The sequence below is a fragment of the Schistocerca cancellata genome, chromosome 8, assembly GCF_023864275.1.
Source record: "Schistocerca cancellata isolate TAMUIC-IGC-003103 chromosome 8, iqSchCanc2.1, whole genome shotgun sequence".
Taxonomy (NCBI): domain Eukaryota; kingdom Metazoa; phylum Arthropoda; class Insecta; order Orthoptera; family Acrididae; genus Schistocerca; species Schistocerca cancellata.
Window position 1 is genome coordinate 414,604,816 of NC_064633.1, and position 26,542 is coordinate 414,631,357.

At 37.3% G+C, this 26,542-nt stretch overlaps 1 protein-coding gene across 2 annotated transcripts in view; it reads right to left on the reverse strand.

Annotated features, from left to right (window-relative positions):
- The window catches only part of LOC126095738 (protein ABHD18), a 182,846-nt gene that overhangs the window by 33,192 nt on the left and 123,112 nt on the right, over positions 1-26,542 (reverse strand). For both annotated transcript variants that reach the window (XM_049910507.1, XM_049910506.1), the window contains one exon: positions 7,479-7,737. In XM_049910507.1, the coding sequence (XP_049766464.1) occupies positions 7,479-7,737 (259 nt within the window). The remainder of the gene's footprint in view (positions 1-7,478; positions 7,738-26,542) is intronic.

Consider the following 26,542-nt stretch of genomic DNA (forward strand, 5'->3'; position numbering starts at 1 on the left):
TAAATTTCAACTAGTAATAGCGAATACTCTGTTCAAGAATCACAAGAGGAAGAGGTATACTTGGAAAAGGCCAGATCATATGGGAAGATTTCAGTTAGATTACATCATGGTCAGACAGAGATTTCGAGATCAGATTCTGGATTTTAAGGCATACCCAGGAGCAGATATAGACTCAGATCACAATGTAGTAGTGATGAAGAGTAGGCTGATGTTCAAGAGATTAGTCAGGAAGAATATACACACAAAAAAGTGACATACGAAAGTACTACGAAATGACGAGATATGCTTTAAGTTCTCTATGGCTGTAGATACAGCAATAAAGAATAGTCCAGTAGGCAGTACAGTTGATGATGAATGGACATCTCTAAAGAGGGCAATCACAGAAGCTGGAAAAAAAATCATAGGTACAAAGAAGATAACTGTAAAGAAACCATGGGTAACAGAAGAAATATTTCAGCTGATCGATGGAAGAACGAAGTACAAAAATGTTCAGAGAAATTCAGGAATACAAAAATACAAGTAGATGAGGAATGTAATAGGAAGTGCTGGGAAGCTATGACGAAATGGCTGCATGAAAAACGTGAAGAAATGATAATTTGAAGGACTGACTCAGAATGTAGGAAAGTCAAAACAATCTTCGGTGACATTAAAAGCAAGGTTGGTAACATTAAGAGTGCAACCGGAATTCCACTGTTAAATGCAGAGGAGAGAGCAGATAGGTGGAAAGAGTATACTGAAAGCCTCTATGAGGGGAAAGGTTTATGTGATAGAAGAAGAAACAGGAGTCAATGTAGAAGAGATAGGTGAACCAGTATTAGAATCAGAATTTAAAAGAGCTTTGGAGGACTTAAGATCAAATAAGGCAGAAGGGATCAATAACATTCCATCAGAATTTCTAAAATAGTTGTGGGGAAGGGGCAACAAAATGGCTATTCACGTTGGTGTGTAGAATGTACGAGTCTGGCAATATACCGTCTGACTTTTGGAAAAATATCATCCACACAATTCCTAAGAGTGCAAGAGCTGACAAGTGCGAGAACTATTGCACAATTAGCTTAATAGTGCAAGTATCCAAGTTACTGACAAGAATAATATACAGAAGGATGGAACAGAAAATAGATGATGTGTTAAATGATGATCAGTTTGACTTTAGGAAAAGCAAAGACACCAGAGAGGCAATTCTGACAATGCAGTTGGATAATGACGGCAAGACTAAGGAAAAAATCAACACACATTCTTAGGATCTGTCGACCTGGAAAAAGCGTTTAACCATGTAAAATGGTGCAAATGGTCTGAAATTCTCAGAAAAATAGGGATAAGCTATAGGGAGAGACAGGTAATATACAATATGTACAAGAACCAAGAGGGAATAATAAGAGTGGACAACCAATGACAAAATGCTCGGATTAAAAAGGGTGTAAGACAGTGATGTAGTCTTTCCCTCCTACTGTTCAATCTGTATATTGAAGAAGCAATGATGGAAATAAAAGAAAGGTTCAGGAGTGGAATTAAAATTCATGGTGAAAGTGTATCAATGATACAATTCGCTGATGACATTGCTATCCTGAGTGAAAGTGAAGAAGAATTACATGATCTGCTGAATGGAATGAACCGTCTAATGAGTACAGAATATGGATTGAGAGAAAATCGAAGAAAGACGAAAGTAATTAGAAGTAGCAGAAATGAGAACAGCGAGAAACTTGACATCATTATTGATTGTCACGAAGTAGTTGAGGTTAAGGAATTCTGCTACCTAGGCAGCAAAATAACCCATGACGGACGGAGCAAGGAGGACATCAAAAGTGGACTAACACTAGCAAAAAGGGAATTCCTGGCCAAGAGAGGTTTACTATCATCAAACATAGGCCTTCATTTGAGGAACAAATTTCTGAGACTATACATTTGGAGAACAGCATTGTATGATAATGAAATATGGACTGTGGGCAAACCGGAACAGAAGAAAATCAAATTATCTGAGATGTGGTGCTACAGAAGAATGTTGAAAATTAGGTGGACTGATAAGGTAAGGAATGAGAAGGTTCTGCGCAGAATCAGAGAGGAAAGGAATATGTGGGAAACACTGACAAGGACTGACTTCCGTGGTACTAGAGGAAGCTGTAGAGGGCAAAAACTGTAGAGGAAGACCGAGATTGGAGTACATCCAGCATGTAATTGAGGACATAGGCTGCAAGTGCTATTCTGAGATGAAGAGGTAAGACTGATTACTTTAAAAAAAGAAGAGGGGTGACACATACACTATATACAGCATTTGCTGCACCAGCGCAACGCTAATTCCAGTGCTTCAGCTCTGCACAAAGAGCAAAGTCATGTACGAAATGCTATGTCACCTCATGATCGAAAGAATTGCTTCTTCAGACAAGCTGAATGCAATTTTTGTCATTGCATGGATATGCTAAACCGGTCTGCCTGTAAAAGACTAGAAAGCCCTCCTCTGTTTCACGTGGGATAGTGAAAAGCAGGAATAGATGGAAATAACTGTCATTTCATGTTCAGATACTGCACATCCTACTGCTAAAAAATCAGACAAGCGAAGACACAGAAAATGCACACATATCTCTTCATGGTAAATGCACACACTTCAAACAGGCTCTCCAATCTCAAAATTAATGGAAGTGCTATAGTATGCATGTGGAAACAGAGAACAGGTTTACACAACACAGAATGGACAATTGTATTCTGAGGCCACACCACAAACTGTGGATTACATTGCAAATTTATGACCAGCCAGTGCCTTTTCAACTAGATACCAGAGTCTCCGTCATGTCGCTGAACCTAGATACATATGAAAAACTTGATCCACCTCCTTTGCAAACATTAAGTTTGAATTTCAGTGCCTACAATGGTGACAGCATTTCAGTGCTTGGAATGTGCCACTTAACTGCAAAATACAAAAACATGACTAAGGAAGTACATCTCAAGTGCTGTAGTTCGCTCATACATGAGTCCAAATATTTCCAACATGGATGCATTTGATTCTTTCGGCCTAGACATAGAGGACAACATACATGCCATAGACACAAAAGTTTCCCCCGCCACAATTCAACAACTCTGTGACAAGTATCCTGAATTCTCTGTCCACAAACTGCATCTGTTCCTCACTCCAGTATCCACTACAGAACTACAAAGTGTTCAAAGGAAGTTATAACAGTGACATACAAATTGTTAAAGCTCATTTAGTCACAAAGAGATTTAGTCACATAGAAGGTGTAGACTAATGAGATTTATGCCCCTATTTCATACTTCAAAATGATTCATATACTGATAGCAGCCAGTACTGAGAAAAATTGGCATATTGATCAGTATGATGTGAAGAGTGATAGCAAATCAAAGGAGAATGTATATATGTCCCGGCTAGAAGGTTTCATCAAGAAGGGCCAAGAAAGTTTGGTTTGCACATTAAACAAATCAATAAACTGACTAAAACAAAGTGGCAGATGCTGGAATGATCATTTAAATAACTCACTAGAAAAACTGGGATTTATTTGAAATGATATAGATCCATGTATGTACAAGCTAAGTGCAAAGGAGGGAAAAACTATTCTGCCTGTATATGTGGATGATATGCTTACAGAATGAGATTTTCACTCTGCAGCGGAGTGTGTGCTGATATGAAACTTCCTGGCATATTAAAACTGTGTGAGTTTCTGTGAAGTTCGGAAGGTAGGAGGCGAAGTACGGGCAGAACAGAAGTTGTTAGGATGGGTCGTGAGTTGTGCTTGGATAGCTCAGATGGTAGAGCACTTGCCCACGAAAGGCAAAGGTCCCGAGTTCAAGTCTCGGTCCGGCACACAGTTTTAATCTGCCAGGAAGTTTGACATGCTTACATTCGCACAACATGAAAAGATTGGGTAAGGTAAAAACTCTTTTAAAAAGCTGCTTTGACATCACATGCCCATGATGTCACATGTTAGGAGTGACATTTGACAACAACAAAGATGGAACAATTATTCTTTCTCAGAAGGAGTACATTGATCAGTATGAGCCAAGACTCAAATGGAAATGAAACTGAATTTCCTTGGGAAAAGTGATGAGGAAGTTAAAAATCTTTCATATCGTGAGCTTATTGGTGGACTCTTTTACCTTTCACCTAGGACTTGACTCTATGTAGTTTTCTTGATGGTAAAGCTATCACAATAATGTTAAAAATTTAATATGTATCATTGCAATGCAGCAAACAGGGTACTAAGATACATGAGGGAAACAGTGGATTACAAACTCACTTATTACACCACTGGTCAAATACTTGAAGCATTTGCTGATGCTGATTAGGTTACTTGTATAGATAATCATAAAAGTATTATGGGGTATGTAATATTACTGTCATGATTTCCAATATTCTGTAAGAGTACGAAACAAACTGCTGTTGTCCTGAGCATAAAGGAAGCAGAATACGTGTCAGTGGTAGCCTGTGTAAGAGAGGTGGTATGGATGAGGGAATTACTGCAGAACTGATTGGAGAATCAATACCTATGCAGTGGCATGCAGAAATTATACCCCGCAAGAAACAAGAACAAAACATACTCCCATGAAAGATCATTTCATCATAGAGAAAGAGATTGCCATTTGATACGTTTCGACATGCAAAAATCAAGCAGACTTGTTAACAAAGCCACTGGATCAAAAAATGCTACATTTGAAATGATGTATTAATTTTAGATACCATTTCGAGGGAGAGGGGAGTCTTACGAGATAAACAATCTATTCATTCCATTTCTGTGGCATGTTTGGATTATCTTTGACATTATTTAAAAAAGATGATCAAAGTGTTGCTCTGTTACTGCTTTGATGGTTTATACAGTTTTTCTCTTAATAAATATAACGTGTGTGATATGAGAATTTTGTTCCACTACAACAAAAATTTTGTAAGGATGTATCTCAAACAGTCAGCAAGGATTCCAAAAATGACGGGTCAAGCAAAACCCACCTTATGTTTTTCATACAAAATATCCTGGAAATCATGGAATGAGGTAATCCAGTAGGTAGACCATTTCTTGACTTCAGTAAAGCATTTGACTCATTACCACACTGATGCTTAATTACTAAAACACAGTCGTACAGGGGACCAAGTGAAATTTGTAACTGACTGCTACTTTCTGTAAAGAAGACATGTTAAGTTGCAGACAGGCACAATTAGAAGACACTTACATAAAGCTTTTGGTCACCACCTTCATCAGCAAAAGAGAAATACACACCATTCATACTCATTCCGGCAGCTAGAAGTGGCAGTCATGTATGCATGGGGTGTGCTTGCTTGTGTATATGTACAGTGTGTGTTTCTCTTTTGCTGATGAAGGCTGTGGCCAAAAGCTTTATGTAAGTGTCTTATAAGTGTACCTCCCTGTAACATAATGTATAGAGTAAGTAGCAATCTACCTTTTCCTACACTTTTGATATTCTTACTGGGAGTTTCCATTGCCTAAATTTGTAACTAGATTGAGGGTTTCTTGGTAGGGAGGGTGCAGCTCATTATCTGGGATGAGTCATGGACAGGCTTCAAGTGTGCCCGAGGGAAGTATTTTGAGACCTGTACTCTTCAAGTTGTATATCAATGGTATATTTGAAAGTATTTTCACCAGACTTTTTGCAAATGCTGCAGCTATCTATAATGAGCTATTGTCTGAGAAAATCTGCACAAATACTGCCAGAGCTTGATAAGATTCCAAAGTAATGAAAAAACTGCCAACATACTTTAAATTAGGGGTCTCCATACTACGGCCCGCGTTAGCTGGCCGGACATTCCCGGTATCTGGCCCGCCAAATATTTGAGGTGGTACCTACACTGCCAACAATTGAGTTTCAAGGCCTTGTCTGTAATATAACATACAGTCACCATTAATCTTTATTTTACAATTTCCATTCACCACTTTGGCCCATATAAAGAGGTACTCGTCGGCGTTTAATTTCTTCTTCTTTCTAGCACTCAACACAAATGGCATAGTGGGAACAAGTGTACCATATGGAACTTTAGCTAAGAGTCCTGTTGTCTCAGCTATACTCCATGTTTTCCAAGCCAAAATGTTAGCATCTGGAAATGCTTCAAGGCCACCATAATCACAATGATTACCCCACACTACAGCTAATGTCAACCATGTACTACCTCCAAACAGAGTTTGTACATCACATGTGAAGTTCAGGCGGAGTCCTTGAAACACATTTGGACCGCCAATTAATTGTTGCTTGTTAAATTGACCAGCCAGGTCAATATCAATTGCCTTCAAAGCACGATACACTGCGAAATTGGCTCTGCTACTCGCTACAAGACTACATAACTAAACTTATTGTTGCACCGCTTGAAATAACAATGCGTTGACATACTCTACCTCTGTTATGTCTTGCAGTAATAGTGTTGCTAACAATAATTTTTAGATTTCATTAACTTTGCAGGACGCTTTCATGAAGAATGTGCAGTGACATACTTTTTTGTCGGTGAAATTCGCCAGAATAAAATACGCCAGAATTTCGAGCAGGTACGTCCAGCAATTAAAATTATGTAATTAAATAAAAATCATAGTTCGTTTCAGTGCTAGCTATTCCCACAACCTTAGATTTTTGCGATTTCATCTTTCCTTTAGCCTTACATTATGGTGATCATGGAGTGCTAGGGTGCTTTAATCCCACTAGGTAGATCTTGGCCCTTATGACTTCATGGAGGAGTCAATGTGGCCCACGGACTAAAAAGTTTGGAGACCCCTGATTTAAATAATCAGAATAGTAAAAACCAAAATGTATTATCCAATTACTACAATATCAACAAATCACACTTGGAATCAGTCAACTCATATAAATAATTGGGTGTTACAATTTGTAGTGATAAGAAATGGAATGATCACATAGGCTCAGTCATACATAAGACGTAAGACATGTGGCAGACTTCAGTTCATTGGTAGGATACTAGTAAAATGCAATCAGTGTACAAATGAGACTGAATAACAACAATACAGAAATGTGGGTTGCTACTCACTACACAGAGGAGGTACTAGGTCACAGACAGGCACAAAGCAAAAGAGTATTAGAAATATTTAAACTTTCAAACAAAGTCCTTTCTCAGAAGGACAGTTCACACATATTCACACAATGACAACTCAACTCACACATGGCTACTATCTCCAAGCACTAAGGTCTAACTGCAACTGCATCTGATACGAGCAGCAATCTCTTGGGGTGAGTGATGAGGGTACAGAAGAGGCAGATATTTCAACAAAGAATTAAAATGCTTGTTTACAGGTGGAAAGTTTGTTTCTTTGTAAATAAGTGTAACTCATTAATATAATAATTATGAAAACTTTTTAAAATGTTATTAATCACAGTGAATGATGCAGAAGCTATATGCAAATTACACTACTACCTTGTCCAGTAACTTTTTCCAACAACATATTCCCTGTGTTAAGTATCAACCAGTTACTGAACAGGAAAAAAATTTAAAAACTAAAAATGAAATTAAATAAGACAGAAATTACCTGAAAATACTCTGATGAAGCACATATGCAGTCACATGACCAGCATCAATGTAACGTATTTCTGCACCAGGCCATATTTCACTAAGGTGAGTACAACTGTCACGAGGTACATAGGCATCATTACGTGCACAAATAGCTATAATTAATGAGGTATCCACGGGAACATCAAAGTTTTGCAAATGTGTGCACTCATCCATAATGCCGCGCATAAACTGGAGAACTTCATATTCACGCTTCCTCTTGAGATGCTGAGTACTACCTGTAAACAATAAGACAATTGTTTTCATGATACAAAAAGTAAACACTTTCCTGTCACAACAAAATATAACTACTATACTTCAATTGCTAGGTACTGTTTCATTTTCTTTCTCTTTATTAATTCTTCCCTGAGTTTTAAATTGCCAAAAAATTTGATTGCAGGCTATAAATATGAAATAAGCAAATGAGACATAAAAGGAAATAAGGAAATCATGTAACATACCAACATTACTTGCTGCCTGACATTTCTCTGCTGACAGTATGTTCCCATAAGCAACTTATCTACGGTCTCTCTTGCAAGCCCCTTTTTATTTTGTTATTTCTTTATCTAATTCTGAGGTAAAGCCTTTGATTTCCAGGAATAGTAGGATTAACGCTTACTTATGAGTGACTCCATTACCTAAACTTAAATTGTTCTACACTATGTATCAGGTACTACACTACTGAATAAGGTCATGCACTGCATACTAAAATACTGTTTTTCACTTATTCAGTTCTTCAATAGAAGTTTGTGTACCCAAATATCATTTGACAAAGAAATAAATATCAGCATACTATATTTTGCATTTATACTCATATAATTATTGTTAAGTTTATGCCTCATGAGTTAATAAAGGAAAGAAAATTTTCTGGCAAACTGTAATTACAACCATGTTTGTGACATGTAAGGCTTACTTTGATAATGACTGCAGCTTGTGTAAGAAACTGAAAAGCCATCCAAAATTATTTAGTATGCAACTTAGTATGTAACATGATAAAAGTTCATCTGTAGGGCTTGATGAGTGAGTTTGCTAGTATCAAAGTAGGTGAATATGTGGCTGTGTCTTTCAACTGTATTGATTTGAAGATTAAATCTCTCACACTCCCAAAGGACAACAGACCTTAGTACTTTGACATTAATTTCAATTTGATACCCTGACCTGTTTCTGAGAGAAATAGGTCTAAACAAACGGACAAACCGACAGACTACAAAGTGATCCTATAAGGGTTCCAGTTTTACTAACTGAGGTACAGAACTCTAAAAATCATTACCTTTTGATAATTCATAGTTAATTAGAAAGCTCAGAGGGTGGACTATACACAATTCACTTTAAATCATGTCAAAACTATTTTGTCGGGTCAAAATCTAAATATTAAACATGCAAATCACATCTCAAATCAAAATTCTAGAACACACTTAATTCTCACAAACATTGACACTAATATCCTGCTTATACATATTTGTTAGTTACGAGCTACTGCAGAAAAAGTATTACACATGGTGGGGTCTCCATATATGTCAAAGTAACCTCGAATTGTATTACTCAGTTATAGACCTTACTAGAACATGCCTTGAAGCTACAATAGAAGTAGCCAGTGTGGTAATGCACGAACAGAAAACTGTAACTGTCTCAATCTATCGAATCCAAGGCTCTGATGAGATAGTATTTATAGAAAAATTAATACTTAAATATTGTTGTTGTCAAAATATAAACAGCATAGAATTGTAATTGTAGGTGATATTAACATAGATATAAGGGCAAAGAGAAAAAATGTAATTCATATGATTAACACTCTGAAGTCATTAAACTATTACTGTCTCAATGAAAAACCCACTAGACTGAACGCATGCCTTGATAACATAATTAGCAATGTACAAAGAGACTCCATACAATGTGATGTAATAGAATTAGGTATATCAGATCATGCAGGGCTATGGCTTCAAATAGAAAAGTCAGCCTTCAGTTCTACAGAGAGAGAAGTGACATATAGAATTCTAGGTGAATCCAATGTAAACAAAATGATAAACCAGTTAAAGAAATGTATTGGACTCATGTAATGGATAACAAGAAAATGAATAATAAATGTTTTTCCATTTTCCTGACAGAAATAAAGCATATAGTAGAAATGACATGCCCCTTGGTAACCAAAAGGTACCAGAGTAATATTACTCATAAGCAACAAAATACTAACAAGTGGTACACCCCACAACTTAACAAACTCGGAATACTACTGATGATTATGAAAGACAAATCTCATAACAGTGATAGGGACAAGGAAAATTACACTAAAATGAGAAACCTTTACAGATTAGAAACAAAAAATGCTAAGTGCTGGGCTAATGATTAATATATTTTAAATTCTAAAAATAAATGTAAGGCTGCCTGGACTGTCATTAAAAGGGAAATTAATAATACCAATAAAGAAAGGAGTATCCCTATTGACTGCAATATTCTCAATGAATATTTTGTAAATAGCGTCACCACCCCACCCATAAATTCTGCCTCTGATGCAGAAGCATTGCTCACTTGTGCAAAACAGACAAGAAGTGAGAAGTTCACTTGGACCCGAATCACATTAAATGATATTCATAAGTCAATAAACAAATTAAGTAATTCCAAAACAGAAGATTATTATGGACTCAGTAATCTCATCATTAAATGTATAGCAAAAGAAATTGAAATGCAACTTCTCTCACTATCAAACAGAGTACTTGATGAAGGAATATTCCCCGACTGTCTTAAGCTCACAGTTACATTGCCTGTGTATAAAAAAGGTGAAAGAAACCTTCCAAATAACTACAGACCCATTTCAATAGTACCAATCATATCCAAGTTAGTAGAAAATTGTGTGCATAAACAGATATACAGGTATTTTGAAACCAACAAAATTTTAATTGAACAACAGTTTGGCTTCAGGTCACACCTATCAACTGTAAAAGCAGTAGAAGCTTTGGTAAGCAATGTTTATGAAGGGTATGAAAAAAGGGTATCAATGTCTGGAACACTTATTGACCTAAGTAAAGCTTTTAACTCGGTGTCACATGAAATACCCATCAAAAAGTTAAAATACTATGGCATTGAAGATGGCACACTCCGACTATTCAGATCTTATCTAAGCAGTAGGTTACAACTTGTATATGCAAATAAGCAGAGGTCAGAAATACTCCCTATAGAAAGAGGAATACCCCAAGGCTCTGTTCTTGGACCTTTTCTGTTCATTGTCTATGTTAATGACTTCTCGAATTACATACCGTGTAAGAACATACTATATGCTGACGATATGACATTAATAAGTACAGGAGAGAACTTACAGAGTGTACTGGACAAAAATAGAGAAATGATGCAAATGGCTAATTACTGGTGTCAGGCTAACCAACTGTGCATAAATCAAACAAAAACAGAAGAAATAATATTTAATCTGAAAGTAACTAAAAATAAAAACAAAACAGTGAAATTACTTGGACTAATCATAGACCAAAAGCTCTCATGGGAAGGACACACCAATTATCTATGTAGTAAACTAGCATGAGTACTTTTCTTATTGTACAAATTAAGAAACAGTGTGAGAAAGCAATTGCTACTCCACTCATACTATGCTTTTTTTTTTATTCCCAACTGCAATATGGAATATTGCTTTGGGGAAACTCCCCAGGGGCTGATTGTATTTTCAGATGCAGAAGAAAGCAATCAGGTGCATGGAGGGGTTAGCACCCGGAGAGTCCTGCAGAAATTATTTTAAATCTCTTGGCGTAATGACAGTGCCAAGCATGTACATATATAACTGTCTAATATATGCCAGAGAAAATCTGAAAAAATTGAACATGAGATGTGATGTGCATGCACACAGTACAAGAAACAGTCACCTGCTGGACTTGCCTTCCACAAGACTTGCTGTAGTCCATAATAACTATAAGTATTTGAGCATAAAATTTTTCAATATGTTACCATGCTCAGCTCGTACAGTACCACTAAATAAATATAAGATTACATTGCAATCCTGGCTAAAAAACAACGAATTCTATACAACTGAAGAATTCTTAGAAACTAATCATCAAAATATATGTTTTACCTAAGTTATGAAGAAAATGTTTTGATATTATATAAGCTAGTTATTTACTGTGATTCTTTTCTTATGTGTGTATTTAATTACTGTATAAAACACTGTTTTACATAATGCTGAAGAAGAGGTCTTTAGTTCCTTTCCTCCCCTTTCTGTAACTATTTGAATATCGTACTGAAACTAAAACCTTCTATAAACTTTGACGAAGCCAATTGTATGAAAAATACTGAAAGGCTAATAAAAATATTCTATTCTAAAACACTGAAACAATATATAAAACATGAAGAGTAATTTTCACATAAAAGCAAATGTTAAAGTGGAGTCTTGACTTTACGAGTATCCAAACAACTGCTGAGCTCAAGTTCTTTGCATTGTTGAAAACAGGAATGCTAAATTATATGTCAGAATGGTAAATTATATATCTATAGTTACTGATCATTGTGATGAAGCAGAAATATTATATGAATATTCCCAACTTATGTTTAATACATTACACCTGTTCATGCAATGGTGAGACTGTGAGCGTGAAGCTATTAATTACACAGTTTGAGTTCATCACAAAATTGAGAACTAAGTTTAAGTGGAAAGTAACAGAGTTGGCAGTGCTGAATTAACAACAGGAAAGATAGCACATACTGATTCCAGCAGAGAATTTGAGCAGATGGTCACATAGATTACAAACATATGTAATGGTTACAAGTTTATTACATTCATCTAATTTCCTTTAGATATTACAACAGTTTCAGAAATTCAGATAAAGACAGAAATAACTATTGTTGATGTAGCACGAAGGCTACTCTACTGACATACATATTATCCTGTATTTATGCAATACTGGAAAGTTCTGGGTGGAATTAAAAAAACAGGATGAGTAAAGGTTATATGTGAGGCCATGGGTGGTCAACAAGGACAAAAACAAGATTGAAATCTTTGATGACCTTTCAGCCAATTAGATTAGATAGATTAGATTAGATTAGTTTTTCGTTCAATAGATCCATGCCGAGGAGATCCTCGTGGATGTGGAACACGTCAACTTCTTCTTCTTCTTCTTCTTCTTCTTTTTTTTTTTAAGCTGAAATAACAATACTAATAATATGAATATATACAATACATCATTTGTTTCTATTAAAAAATTCGTCAATGGAGTAGAAGGAGTTAGCCACTAGTAAGTCTTTCAGGCTCCTTTTAAATTGATCTTTATTTGTAACTAAATTTTTTATGTTTGCTGGCAAATTATTGAAGATGAGTGTTCCTGAGTAGTGGACCCCTTTTTGAACTAAAGTAAGTGCTTTTAAGTCTTTGTGCAGATCATTTTTGTTCCTGGTATTGTATGTATGAACTGAGCTGTTTGTTGGAAAAAGAGATATATTATTTAGGACAAATTTCATTAAGGAGTAAATATACTGAGAGGCAGTGGTTAGTATACCCAGTTCTTTGAAGAGGTTTCTACATGACGTCCGTGAATTTACTCCACAAATAATACGTATTACACGCTTTTGGACTCTGAAAACTTTCGTTTGACTTGAAGAGTTACCCCAAAATATTATACCATATGACATTATGGAATGAAAGTAGGCAAAGTATGCAAGCTTTTTCATTTTTATGTCGCCTATGTCTGCTAATACTCGAATTGCAAATACAGATTTGTTAAGGCATTTCTGTAGTTCTGTGGTGTGCTCCTCCCAACTGAATTTATTATCAAGTTGTAATCCCAGGAATTTAAGACTGTCAACCTCTTCTATCTGCTCTTCTTCATACTTTACGCATATGCTGGGTGGAAACCTCTTACAGGTTCTGAATTGTTTGTAGTGAGTCTTTTCAAAGTTTAATGTCAATGAGTTGGCTTTAAACCATTTATTAATATCCAAGAAAATATCATCAGCAGATCTTTCTAGAACTACATTCGACATACTATTTATTGCAATACTTGTGTCATCTGCGAACAAAACGAACTCTCCTTCTGGCAGTGTAACTGATGAGAGATCATTAATGTACACAAGAAAAAGCAATGGCCCTAAGGTGGATCCTTGTGGGACACCACATGTAATTTCTTCCCATTCTGATGATGACTGATGACTTAATTCACTAGTCCCTTGTACGGGCACCCTTTGTTTCCTGTTAGCTAGGTATGACTTGAACCATTTTGCAGCACTGCCCGTGAGACCATAGAATTCTAATTTATTTAAAAGGATGATGTAGTTCACACAATCAAATGTCTTTGAAAAATCACAGAAAATACCTGCTGCTTGTAATTTGTTATTTAATTAATTAAGTACATTTTCACTGTAGGTGAAAATAGCCTTCTCGATATCAGAACCCTTCAGAAATCCAAACAGTGTTCTTGGTAATATGTTATTTGTGGTCAAATGGTTGAGAAGCTGCCTGTACATTACTTTTTCTAAAATTTTTGAGAATGCTGGCAAAAGTGAAATCGGTCTGTAGTTTGATAGTTTCTCTTTATTCCATTTCTTGAATAGAGGCTTAACATCTGCATATTTTAGCCAGTCAGGAAATGTCCCAGTTATAATTGACTAGTTACACAAGTAACTTAGAATTGTACTAAACTCATAAGAACATGCCTTAATTAACTTTGTTGATATTTCATCGTAACCACTAGAATGCTTTGTTTTCAAAGATTTTATTATGGAAGTTATTTCTTTTGGTGAAGCGAGTGACATATTCATGTAGCTGAAGCTATTTGTAAAGGCTACTTTCAGATATTCAAGGGCATTATTTACTGATCCTGACAATCCCATTCTATCAGTAACGGATATAAAGTACTTGTTAAATAGATTTGCCACACTATGTCCATTGGTTACTAATGTGTCATCTACCCTTAATGCTATTTGCTCCTGTTCCTTTCTGATTCTACCAGTCTCCTCTTTCACTATATCCCATATTGTTTTTATTTTGTCCCCTGACATTGCTATCTCCTTCTCGTAGTGCATTTGTTTAGATGTCTGAATTACTTTCTCTGCCCAAACTCTTTGCGTTTACAAATGTTTGCTTGTGACTGTGTATGTGCGGATGGATATGTGTGTGTGTGCGAGTGTATACCTGTCCTTTTTTCCCCCTAAGGTAAGTCTTTCCGCTCCCGGGATTGGAATGACTCCTTACCCTCTCCCTTAAATCCCACATCCTTTCGTCTTTCCCTTTCCTTCCCTCAACCGTTGGTTGCGAAAGCTTGAATTTTGTGTGTATGTTTTTGTTTGTTTGTGTGTCTATCAACCTGCCAGCACTTTCGTTTGGTAAGTCACTTCATCTTTGTTTTTAGATATATTTACTTTTTTTAATATTTTACAGTAGTCCTTGTATTTAGATAAATCATCAGTATTGGAGCTATTCTTGGTCGACAGATACATTTTCCTTTTTGTCTTACAGGAAATCTTTATTCCTTGTGTAATCCATGGTTTTATTATAGACTTCTGTTTAATTTGAGTATCTTTTAGAGGAAAGCAGTTTTTAAACATGGTACTGACATTGTTCATGAATGTAATATATTTTTCATTCATGTCATGGGCACTATAAACATCTTTCCAGTTCATATCTTTGAGCAGTTTTCTAAAACAATTTTTGGTTGACTGACTACTCTCCTGTACGCAGACTTAGCAGTCTTGATAATCTGCTCAGAATTTACATCTAAAACAAGGAGCTGCTGTCATGATCTGATAGTCCATTTATTACAGGTTTTATGATATGATTTTGTTCCTTTGATTTGTCTATAAAAATGTTATCAATGGCTGTCCTTGAGGATTTAGTGATCCTAGTTGGAAAGTTTACAGAGTGAGTTAGATTGAAAGACAACATTACTAACTGCAGTAAACGTTTACTGGAAGATTGCATTAGAAAATCTGTATTAAAGTCACCAGCAATCAAAATTTCTTTGTTTCTTCCTGTTAAATAACCCAAAAGAGCTTCTAGATGATTTATGAATAGATTATAATTTCCTGCAGGTGCTCAGTAAATAGTTACTATTATATAGGATCTGTTATGGAACTATACTTCTGTTGCACATTCTTCTAGATGCTGGTCTAAACAGAATTTATTAATGTTAATGTTCTTGAATTTATGGCAGTTTTTAATAAATGTGGCAACTCCTCCTCCATCCTTATCTACTCTGCAGAAGTAGGAAGCTAGCTTAAATCCTGAAATGTCTAACATATCTATGCCAGTGGTCCTCGATGTTCAGAGAGGCAGATTATGTCAATTTGGTTAGATGAATTCATTTCACCAATACAAATGAGTAGTTCATCAATTTTATTTCTGAGTCCCAGAATGTTGTGGTGTAATAAAGATAACTGATACTGCATACTAATGGGATTATAACTGTGAAGATGAACTGGCAGTTTCTGATTACTTTCTGTTAAACATTGTTTAAATGGAATATGCTAAAATCTGACTTTTGTTCATCTGTTTTCTCAAACTGAGTGTGTCTGCCAATCTCTCTTAAAACTCGTTTTCTTTCCCCCTTCCCTATCCTAAAAAAGGCATTCCTCTGACACCTGTGACCACTGGTATTTTACCACTTGTGACAGTGCCCCCCCCCCCCCCCCCCCCCTTATGTTTTCTGCAATCAACACAGACAGTTTTCCCTTCCCTTTACTATTGAGGTGAAGGCCATGCCTAGTGTAGTCCCACCTACCAATAGCATCCACAGGAATCAAACCAATATGGGACCCTATATCCGTCCTAAGCAGCCACTCCAACTCCAAGTTCACCCTCCTGACGGAAGAGTTCAAATGAGGTCGATCATGGCGTCTCAACACAGACACAAATCCCACACTCGTATGCTTCGTTGCTGATGCTATCTTCACCGGGTCACTCTCTATGGAATATTCAGAGTCTCTGTCAATGCTATTTCCCGGACCACCCACTATAACCACGGCATCCTCCTTCGTGAAATCCTTGCATAAAGAACCTACATCCTCTGTTACCTGACCCAGATCTGCACTAGGCTTGAAAAAGTTTGTGACCTGGTATTCTGGACTTAGATTTTCCTGCAGTAGTTGGCCAACACCTCTACCATGGGAGCTACCTAAAATTTCCCTACCTTTTTCAAGTCCTTGAAAGCTTGTTGTGCCCTTTCTACAGCTTCAGCTACATGAGGCTCATCCGATTCTGACTGAAGCAACAGGTCAAATCTATTTTCAAGATTTATGACAAAGCTGTCTGAGGCTCTCCTTTGCCTGTTCCCCCTATTACCTGTTGCCACTTCCCACCTCTGTTCACCCTTCTCCCTCTTTAACTTGTCCAGTTTCTCCCTTGCCTTGTCTAAGTCAGCTTGAAGAGCTGCAATTTCCCCTTCCTGTTCCAGTATTTTCCTGTCTCTACTGCAGATCCTACAATACCACTGGTGAGCCTCATTTATGACCCCATTTCCCACGCTACTACATTTGCCCCAATGAAAGAAACTACAGCACCCATCACACCACACCCTGGAACTAACGATCCTACGGCATGTCACACACTTCTCACTCATGGTAAAAACAGAAATCGTATAAACTGATTTAAGTACTGACTAAAACGTGAACAAAGGACCCTAGAAACTATTCAAGCAGATATAAATAAATTGAAAGATAACTGAATAAAACAACTGGTGATTACATATAAGTTAAAGTCACTGTTTACTTACGATACGCGCGCTTGAAATTAAGCCTAAAATCCGTGCTATACGCGCGAGAAGGAAAATAAACTTCTTACCCCGTTTAATCTTCCTTAACACTTCACTAACACTTCCACTAATGTAACAACACTTATATTATATTTATACCCTCAGGAAACGTTTACCTATAAGTTTAATTCACTGCTTACTTACGATTCGCACGCATGAAATTAGGCCTAGGATTCGTGCTACAGGCGTGAGAAGAAAAATACGCTTCTTACCCCATTTAATCTTAGTTTATACTTCATTAACACCCCTACTAATTTAACAACACTTAGATTATATTTATAACAACTGTAAACATTTAAAAACAGCTTAATAACAACGTTTATTTAATGCAGCAAATACTCGAAGAGTCCGCGTCGGCGCAGTGTTGCCAAACTCCAAAAATGTCTTTCTTCAGACCTAACCTCTCTCTCTCTCTCTCTCTCTCTCTCTCTCTCTCTCTCTCTCTCTCTTTCACACACACACACACACACACACACACACACACACACACACACACACACACACACACACACACAACCATTATATGTTTCTAGACTCTTATCAATGTTTAAAAACCACAGTAGTGATGCAGATGACACTGAGAAAAGTAATTTACCATAAGGCTCATGGAGCCACAAATGTTGGGAAATATCCCAAAAAGAGATGGCAAATGCTGAACTTGTGACACCACCAGACGACGTACCTCACCGCATGTGCAACGACTAGGCTTGTCGATCCTAGCCTCACCCGTAGCAGGCAGTGCTACATGTTGCTCAGCTAGGCTACTCTGTTTTCAAACACCTTTTTTAAATGTGATCTGTTGTAAATGTGGAACTTAAAAATTATTGTCCGTGCTGTAACCAAGAAAAACCTTTTACTATTTTGTCCTTTCTTTTTTTGTTTACAGATTTTATTCAGTAAAGAACAAGTAGGTCATTTACTGGTAGTGATGCAGTTCAGAAGCTTATACTTAATTATTTGTCAAGCAATGTGGAAGGTGTTTGTTGTACTTTTAAATGTAATAAGAATCATCCTACATATACCTTCAAAAAGGATAGTTGGAACTAATGGAGACAATAATAAGAATTGGAATGGTGAATAGCTACGAGACTTCACAACACTTAATAATCTGAAGATAAGAATGGGTTTTGTAACAAAATATCCACAGATTTCCCTTGTGTACAAGAGGGAGCATGTCAATCATTTATTATATCCTCACAAATTACAAAAGCACATCTTTACTACAAGATACTAGAACACAAGACTTTTAAAATTATACCCATCAGGAGAGAAAGTCCTCAAAATACATCTTCTGCAAGATACAATGTGAAACATTTATATCAATGGAGAATGGATGAAATGTTAAAAAGATTAAAAAATACATGTAAACATAAATGAAGAATAGAAAGAAATTAGTGATGTAATAATAAAAGAAGCTATAGGAAAGAGAAAGAAATAAACAAACAAAAGAAGGCTCCCTGTATGGAATGAAAACCTAGCAGCGATGATTAGGGGAAAAAATATGCTTATTTTAAATATCTCAATACAAGATCACAATGAATATAATAGACAAATAGCATTAGTTAAAAGAGAAATGAGAAGAGTGAATAGGAAGATTGGGGGAGGGGGGCATTCCTCGGATGATGATGATGATGATCATGGTAGTGGTGGTGGTGGTGGTGGTGGTGGTGGTGGTGGTGATGATGATGATGATGATGATGATGATAAAGTTTCTTGGGTGCATGACAATGAGGTCTTTAGTGAACAGCATTCGTAAGAGCTTACACAATGATAGAGGCTCTCAGTTAAAAAGAGAAAGATACCTTACACTGGAATAATATCTCCTATGAAACATGGCTAGACTTCTGCCAAAACCTATAGACAGGGAAAGAAGAAAATATTGTAGCAGCTCAGTCAGATGTGAATATAGATCCAATCTCCTTGAAAGAACAGGAAGATGCAATGGAACCATGAGAAACAGAAAGCGTGTAGGGGAAAACAAAATAAATACTGAGCTTATTAAAGATGCCCATGAAAATCTTAAGATTAGGCTTCTAAACTTCATAAATCTATGGTGGAAGAATGGTCATGTTCCAGAAGACTGGCAGAGCTCAGTAGTCTTGCTTGTACTTAAAGAAAAAGACTAAAATGACTGCAATAACTGTAGAGGTAAGGGTACAAAGTCTCCCTTACATATGTTGATTTTATAGCCATGTTGAGTAACTTCAAATAAATGAACAAGAAGAACGAGTTGAGATTTAGAAGATAATTATCTTTATTTAATTTTTAGAACTGTTTTGTTTCCGTAGTCTGCTGTTGTATTCTTGTCTGAGGTTTTGCTTTTGAGCTACATGCGGTACTGAGAACAAATGGGCTGCCCGTGACATCATCGTAAGTAGCAGCAAAGAGACCCCAGGCCTTGTGCAGCTAGCTCCCTAGGAATACCGAAGACCAGAACGTAGAGCTGACAAGAATGTCAGTGGGAAAATAAATTGTTTCTGGTGTGAGAATGAGATTGATCAGTCCTGCTTGTCTGTATTTGTCTATGTTTATGAAGAAATAATAAACTGTTATTTTGTATTTGATGAATGGCACTACTACTTTAGTAGAGTAGTGTGATACAGCAAAAAAAGAATTTTGTTGAGAGTCATCCCAATATTTGCTCCACTGAAGGCACAAGATGGTCAGAAAACCTCACAATAAGCACTGTGGGTATAACAATATATGCCAAGGTACTCTCCAAAAGATTAAATGGTTTAACAGAGACTCTTCTGATAGAAGAACAAAACGGTTTTAAACTGGACGGATCATGTGTTGATTGCATTTTGTCTATAATATAGAAATCAGAAAAGCATAGGGCATTAATTCTCCCAAAAAAAGTCTACAAAGGAATGGAATGATCATCAAAGATGGATATCAAGGCAAACCTGTGACTACAGTCCCAATGGCAGAAAAAAGATAGAATGACCACAAAGATTGCTTTCAGAACAGGCAAAGATATCTAAACTGTTAATGTACATGATGATGATGATGATGATGATGATGATGATGATATATACAGGGTGTCCTAAGAGGAATGGTTAATATTCAGGTACTACAGGAATGATCATTTGAAGCACAAAAGTCTAATACACATGGGCTCTAAAGTGCATACCTTAAAAGCTGTTCAGTAGACGATAGGTGTTTCACAATAACGATGATGACCACGGGCTTGTACCTCTTAAGGTGTACAATTTTGAGCCTGTGTTTATTGGACTTATTTTCATGTTTTGGTCCGTTATACAACTTCTCAAAACATGGAAAGCAGAGAGCTTGCAGTAGAAGAGATTTGTTTCACAGTATCAAAGATGAAAAGGGGCTCACAGCTCTTAAGGTTTGCATTTTAGAACCCATTTGTTTTTCTTCAGATAATCATTACTATCATATTCCTGAATACTGTCCTCTCCTCCTGGGACACCCCATATATCAGAAGTAGCAAAATTAAGAATTTTTGAAATGACAATTCTGAGGTAGATATTTGACAGATTCCAGAACAGAGAATATTATCTATGAAGTATATCATCTATATAGAAAACCAGACAGTGTATCCAAAATTAAGGCTGGGAGATTTAATTGTATTGGACATGCACTTTGAGCGCCAAAAGAAATAAATATCTATCGAGTAGTTATAGAACACGCTCAAGGAAAATGATCTCTTGGAGGACCAAGATTTTGCTACTTCAATGAGAAAATCTTACATGTGATGAACTGTGATATCAGCGGTGAAGACTACAAGAGTGTAGTGATGCATGACATGAGCTGTCACCAGCGCACTGGTCGGCAAAGATGTAGAGCGAAGATCGATAGCAGGTGCTTGATCAAGCACGCCTATCACGAGAGAGGCCAAAGACAGACTCGCAAGCAACACGCCGCCAACGCCCTCTCAACCAAAAGTTTTAGACCGTTGCCGCAGACCAGAGGGTCTCAGTCACCAGCTCAGTCAGTCAGTCAGTCACTCACTCACTGACTCACTCAGGCTACGACCTTGCATAGCGACCAGATCAAGACTAGCAACGAAACTAAAGTTTGTGATAGCAAGAATGCTGATAGTGTCTGCAAGAGGTCTATTGCTGATGAGCTTGTACCACAACTCATGGACTCTTTTCAAGATAAGTAAATGTGTCAGTTCTAGTAAATAAAGAACCATATTAATCTATGTGTGCATTTGTGTTCTACAAAAAGGATACCAGCCACCCATAACAACATTCTCTCCCTTGCTTCCTATGGTACAAGATCTACAGTGGCGACAAGCATACTGCAAATGCACAAGAATAATTCAGTGTTGAGCAAAGATAATCAACTTGGCTGAAGATTTTGCTTGCTTCTCTTGTGTTTTAGCTTGCAGGTGGACCATATTCTTTTATTTGCTAATTTGTTGCTGCGTTCTGCATGTATTCCAGGAGGAGAGTAGCAGAACTAGTCAAATTTCTCTTTTCAGAGGATTTGCTTGTATTTTGATATAACATATTTGTGTAAACCATGAATTATCTGCCCCTTCCACCCCCCGCCCCCACGCCTCAGCTGCAGATGGCCAATGTTATGGATCTCACACAAGTTTTCAGTTTCAGAACCAAGAAATGACTGTCCTGCTGACAATGGTACAACTGCTGACTATACAAGCTACGTCGGACACACAACCACAACCAGTCCAATAAGTGCTGTCGACCAGTATACCACTGTTCCAGCAATTTAAGGACACAGAAGAGGAATGTCTTGAATACCTGACTCAGCTCCAAGCACATTTTCAAGTTGATCATGTTCAAGTTACTGTAAAGCTACAATACTTCCTTTTGATTGTGGGGTCCCCAGCATACAGGTTAATATAAAAACTATTCCCAGCTGCATCTCCTGATGAACACAGCTACAATCAAGTAATCGCTGCATTAAACCAATGTTACGACCAACAAGTCCAAGTAGCTGCAGCTAGGTATCAGTTCTTTCGCTTGCAGAAAAAGCGGGAACAGATATACCATCAGTGGTACACAGAATTAATGGGCATAACTAGGAAGTGTAAATTTAAGTGTAGTTGTGTTAACTTTTACAGTGATTTAATGACTCAGGGTGCAATAACATTCAGTGTCCAAGATAGCAGAATATGGGAACAGATCTTAAAGTACTCTGATCCATCACTTCCTTAAGTACTGAAAATCTTAGAGCAATATGATTCGGGTGCCGTAGTGGCTGATAAGTTTGACCAGGCCCCGATTTGTCTGGTCGAGTCACCCCTTGCTCGCAACCACCCCAAGCAGCCACAACAACGATCATGTTCAAAGCCAAGCAGACAGCCATGAAGACCTGTAAACAGGCCTGTGAATTTAATGAAATCTTGCCATAGATGTTTTGCTCGCCACAAAAGGCAGGATTACCTATCATGTAACGCAATGTGTTACACGTGTGGGGTAAAAAAGGCTATGTCGAAGCAGTTTGTTTGCAAAGGCACAAAAACACCTATTTTGCCAATTCCCAGAAAAAACAGACCCATGCACACACAGTGAATGCTGTGTTTTCAAAATCTACAACAGGTTCTGAGACAAGTCTGATTAAGGTTGTGCCTCCTTTTCATCCTAGTGCTGCGCAACGATGTTGTAACGAAATATTTGCTGACCATCGTGTGAACTTTCAGTTAAACACAGGTGCCTCTGTACTTTACTTAACCGTGCCACATACAAAAAGTTAGGCTCACCACGCCGTTCTAAATCCAGCCAGCATTTCACTGCTCTCAATGTACACAGAATTCCAGGCCTCGGACAGTGTAGTTTGCCTGCCACTCACAAATCTCAAAGCAGGACAGTGAATTTTGCTGTGCCGAAGTCGAGAGGCAGCGAGAACATATTTGGTTTAGATGCCTTTGATTTGTTTGGACTTAGAATCCAAGACAATGTGCCTTCAGTAATTGCTGTTAATCCAAAAGACAGTGTAGCTAGCTTGCTTGAAGAATTTCCTGACCTATTTTCAGAAGAAATTGGAAAAGCTAAAAATTTTGTAGTGAATTTTACACTGAAAGACAAAGCACAGCCTAAGTTTTTCTGGGCCCACCTTGTTCCAATTGCTTTACGAGATAAAGCAGCCAGTGAATTGAAGTAATTGCAAGATAAAGGTGTAATTGCTTTCATTCAAGCTAATCAATGGGCAAGTCCTCTCATTTTGTTGCCTAAGCCTACTGGTTGCATTCACATTTATGATGACTTAAATTCTACAGTCATCCCACAGATAGTAGTTGATACTTATCCATAACCTCACCCTGATGAACTCATGAACAGGCTTGGCGCGGGACATTTCTTTTCTAAGATAGATTTGTGTGATGCCTACTTGCAAATTCCATTGGATGAAGAATCACAGAAAGTGTTTGTTGTTAATACACACTTATGACTGTTCAAGCGTTTGTGTTTGCCCTATGACAGCGCTTCCTCCCCCACCAATTTTCAACGTTACTTGGAACAGCTGCCTGCAAAAGTGCCATTTCGTTCAAACTATCTTGATGATACTGTCGTCTCAGGTCATACGCCTGAGGAACACATTGCCAATTTGCGTACTCTCTTATGAGTGTTGTCAGAAGCAGGATGTGATGTTCGCCTGCTTTATTTCTTTGTTGGTAGTCCTTGGTGTCAGTGTACTACATTGTTATACTGGCTGAAAAATGGGGGGAGGAAGTCCAACACTGACTACTATAATAATGTAGCTGACAATTGCACAGTTGTGTTTCGCAGTTCTTTACTTTCAGTTCACAACCCCCAATATTACACAGTTATATGGCTAGTTCATTACTGGTTAACTTTTGATAAGCCTCATTAATAATTTGCAGGCAAACATCGGCATACTGCTACAATTGTTTGCTGTTGAACATGTATGAGCGGTAAATACCTAACCACACAGTTCACTTTTTCTCAAATAAATTGAACACACTGTCATAGTTTTAACACATGGCATATTTGTGTTACACTAATTCCACTGCATTATTGTTACTCTAACTGATACAGATTTCCCGTCTGAAACTCAGCCGTGGACTGACTGTCTCGGGGCCAAAAATCGGGCCTTTATACATCCTCACAATAATAGGTACTGAAATTTTACATTGTTTGATATTTATGTTACAGAAATTACAATTAAAACATAACTAATTCAATTAACCGATTACATTGAGAAATTTCTCTTTTTTCACAGTTCCTTTTATCACAAAGGTTCGGCCGAATTATTTGTTTTAATAATGCGATTAACAGATATAGTTATGCAAACAATGCTTTTGACAAACCTGGTAAATATTTTGGAATTAAATAAGGGCTGGCTTTGCTAACATCTTTTTAAATAAGCCAAATACATACTTTAAGAATGGCAGTAGGTTTTCTACCAAATGTTTATAATTAGTACAGAATTTATATTTATTTATAAGTCAACAATAGAATCTAAGTCACGAAACAATTACTGACTTCATCCTATAACAAAAGTATTAACTAGGAATAGTTGATATAAATTAGGAAATTGATTGCATAAACAAAACTAAGCACAAAATTAGATCTGGTGCTATAATCTTTCAGACTGAGAGCCAACCTTTCTCTTTTATGAAAATGCAGATTATAGTCATGTATGTTAATGGTAATTAGTCAAGAATGAAAAAATGAATTTAAGGAGGCAGATGGCAAAACAAGAGAAGTAAAGAGATCCCAGCTTGCTTCATCACAAGAACTCAAGTGTCGTCTCATAAAGTGTGACGTTTTTCAAAATGAACTACAGTACTTAGGTCATGGGATAAACAGTCAGGGTGTGTAGCACCCCCAATCTCATTTAGTTGCAATCTGTGATCTGCCTGTTGCTCATAATGTGTCTGAATTGAAGTCAGTACTAGGCAAGGTGACATACTACATTTGGTTATACGAAATACTGCTCAGATCACGGCTCCATTGCATTGTCTGAGTTGCAAGAATGTACCTTTTGCGTGGACTAAAGACCGTCGAGACGCATTTAAGGAACTTAAAAATGCTTTTTGTAGTGACAGATGTTTAATGCATTTTGACCTTGCCAAGCCAGTAGCTTTGCAAGTCGACACTTCTTCTTCCTATGGAATCGGCGCTGTGCTTTCACAGAGAATTGGTGTACAAGACAGGCCTATTGCTTTTACCTCAAAGTTGTTAACATTAACTCACTGCAATTAATCACAGATCGAAAAAGGGGCTCTCACTATTGCATATGGTGTGACATAAACCCATCACTATTTGTATGGTTGTAATGTCTTTTTCATGACAGATCACAAGCAGTCCTTTTTTCATCCATCAAAGCCAGTTCCTACAGGCACTGCTCAAAAATTGCAATGATGGGCTTTGTCATTTTTGCAGTATCAGTGTAAAATTGTGTACAGACCTATGGCAAAGCAAATCAATGCACAGGACTCTAAACTGCCGGAATCTTTTCCCTTGCACTACAGAAAAATTGCACAGGCCACAAAAGCAGACCCTGATCTCAAGATTTTGTTGCATTACCTTCGCATGTCTTGGACTTGTTCATTGAACAGTATCCAGAACTCAGTTGTGTGCCGATATTTTGCACATTGGCATAACCTTTCAGTTCAACAGGGTGTGCTCCTAGTTCAAAATGACAGTGGACAAACACATGTGCGTATTCTCAAACTGTTGCAAAAGGATGTGTTGAGACCTCGCCACCAATATAATGAAAAGCTGATGATGATAATAAATGAAAGGAAGGAATGTATTAATGGAAGTTAAGTTCAGGAGGATATTGGGTTGCAAGAATGTGTCAGAAGGAAGTTCCAGTTTCCAGAGTTCAGGGAAACTAGCATCAGATGGGAGAATTCAAATAGCCTGTGTGATGTGGCAAGCATTCAGGTATTTTGTGTCAGGTTGAAAAGCATGTGAAACAACAGGTGGATAGTTCTTTTACATACATTCATGCACTCAGGATGTTTAGTGATGGTCATTGCAATATAAAATGATATGCAGTGGATACAAGTAAGTTGATAAACAACTTGTGTGAGTTTGCAAGTTGCTTTTCCCTTTGATATTGTAGGATTTACCAATGATTGTGCTGGAGTAGGTGGTAGTCTTCATGTGCATGTGGCAGGTTTCATATAAGGAACTCTTCAGGGATGGGAACCTTGGGTAGGAATAATGGTTTGGGAATGTCATAAGATTTGACTAAGATGTAATGAAGTTTGCAAATCAACAGAAGAGGACAGCGGATGGTTGAGGAGGATATCAGGAGTCAAGTCCCAGCTGTATTGGGTGACAGGGGAGGTATGTGTGTGTGTGTGTGTGTGTGTGTGTGTGTGTGTGTGTCTGGTGTTTAC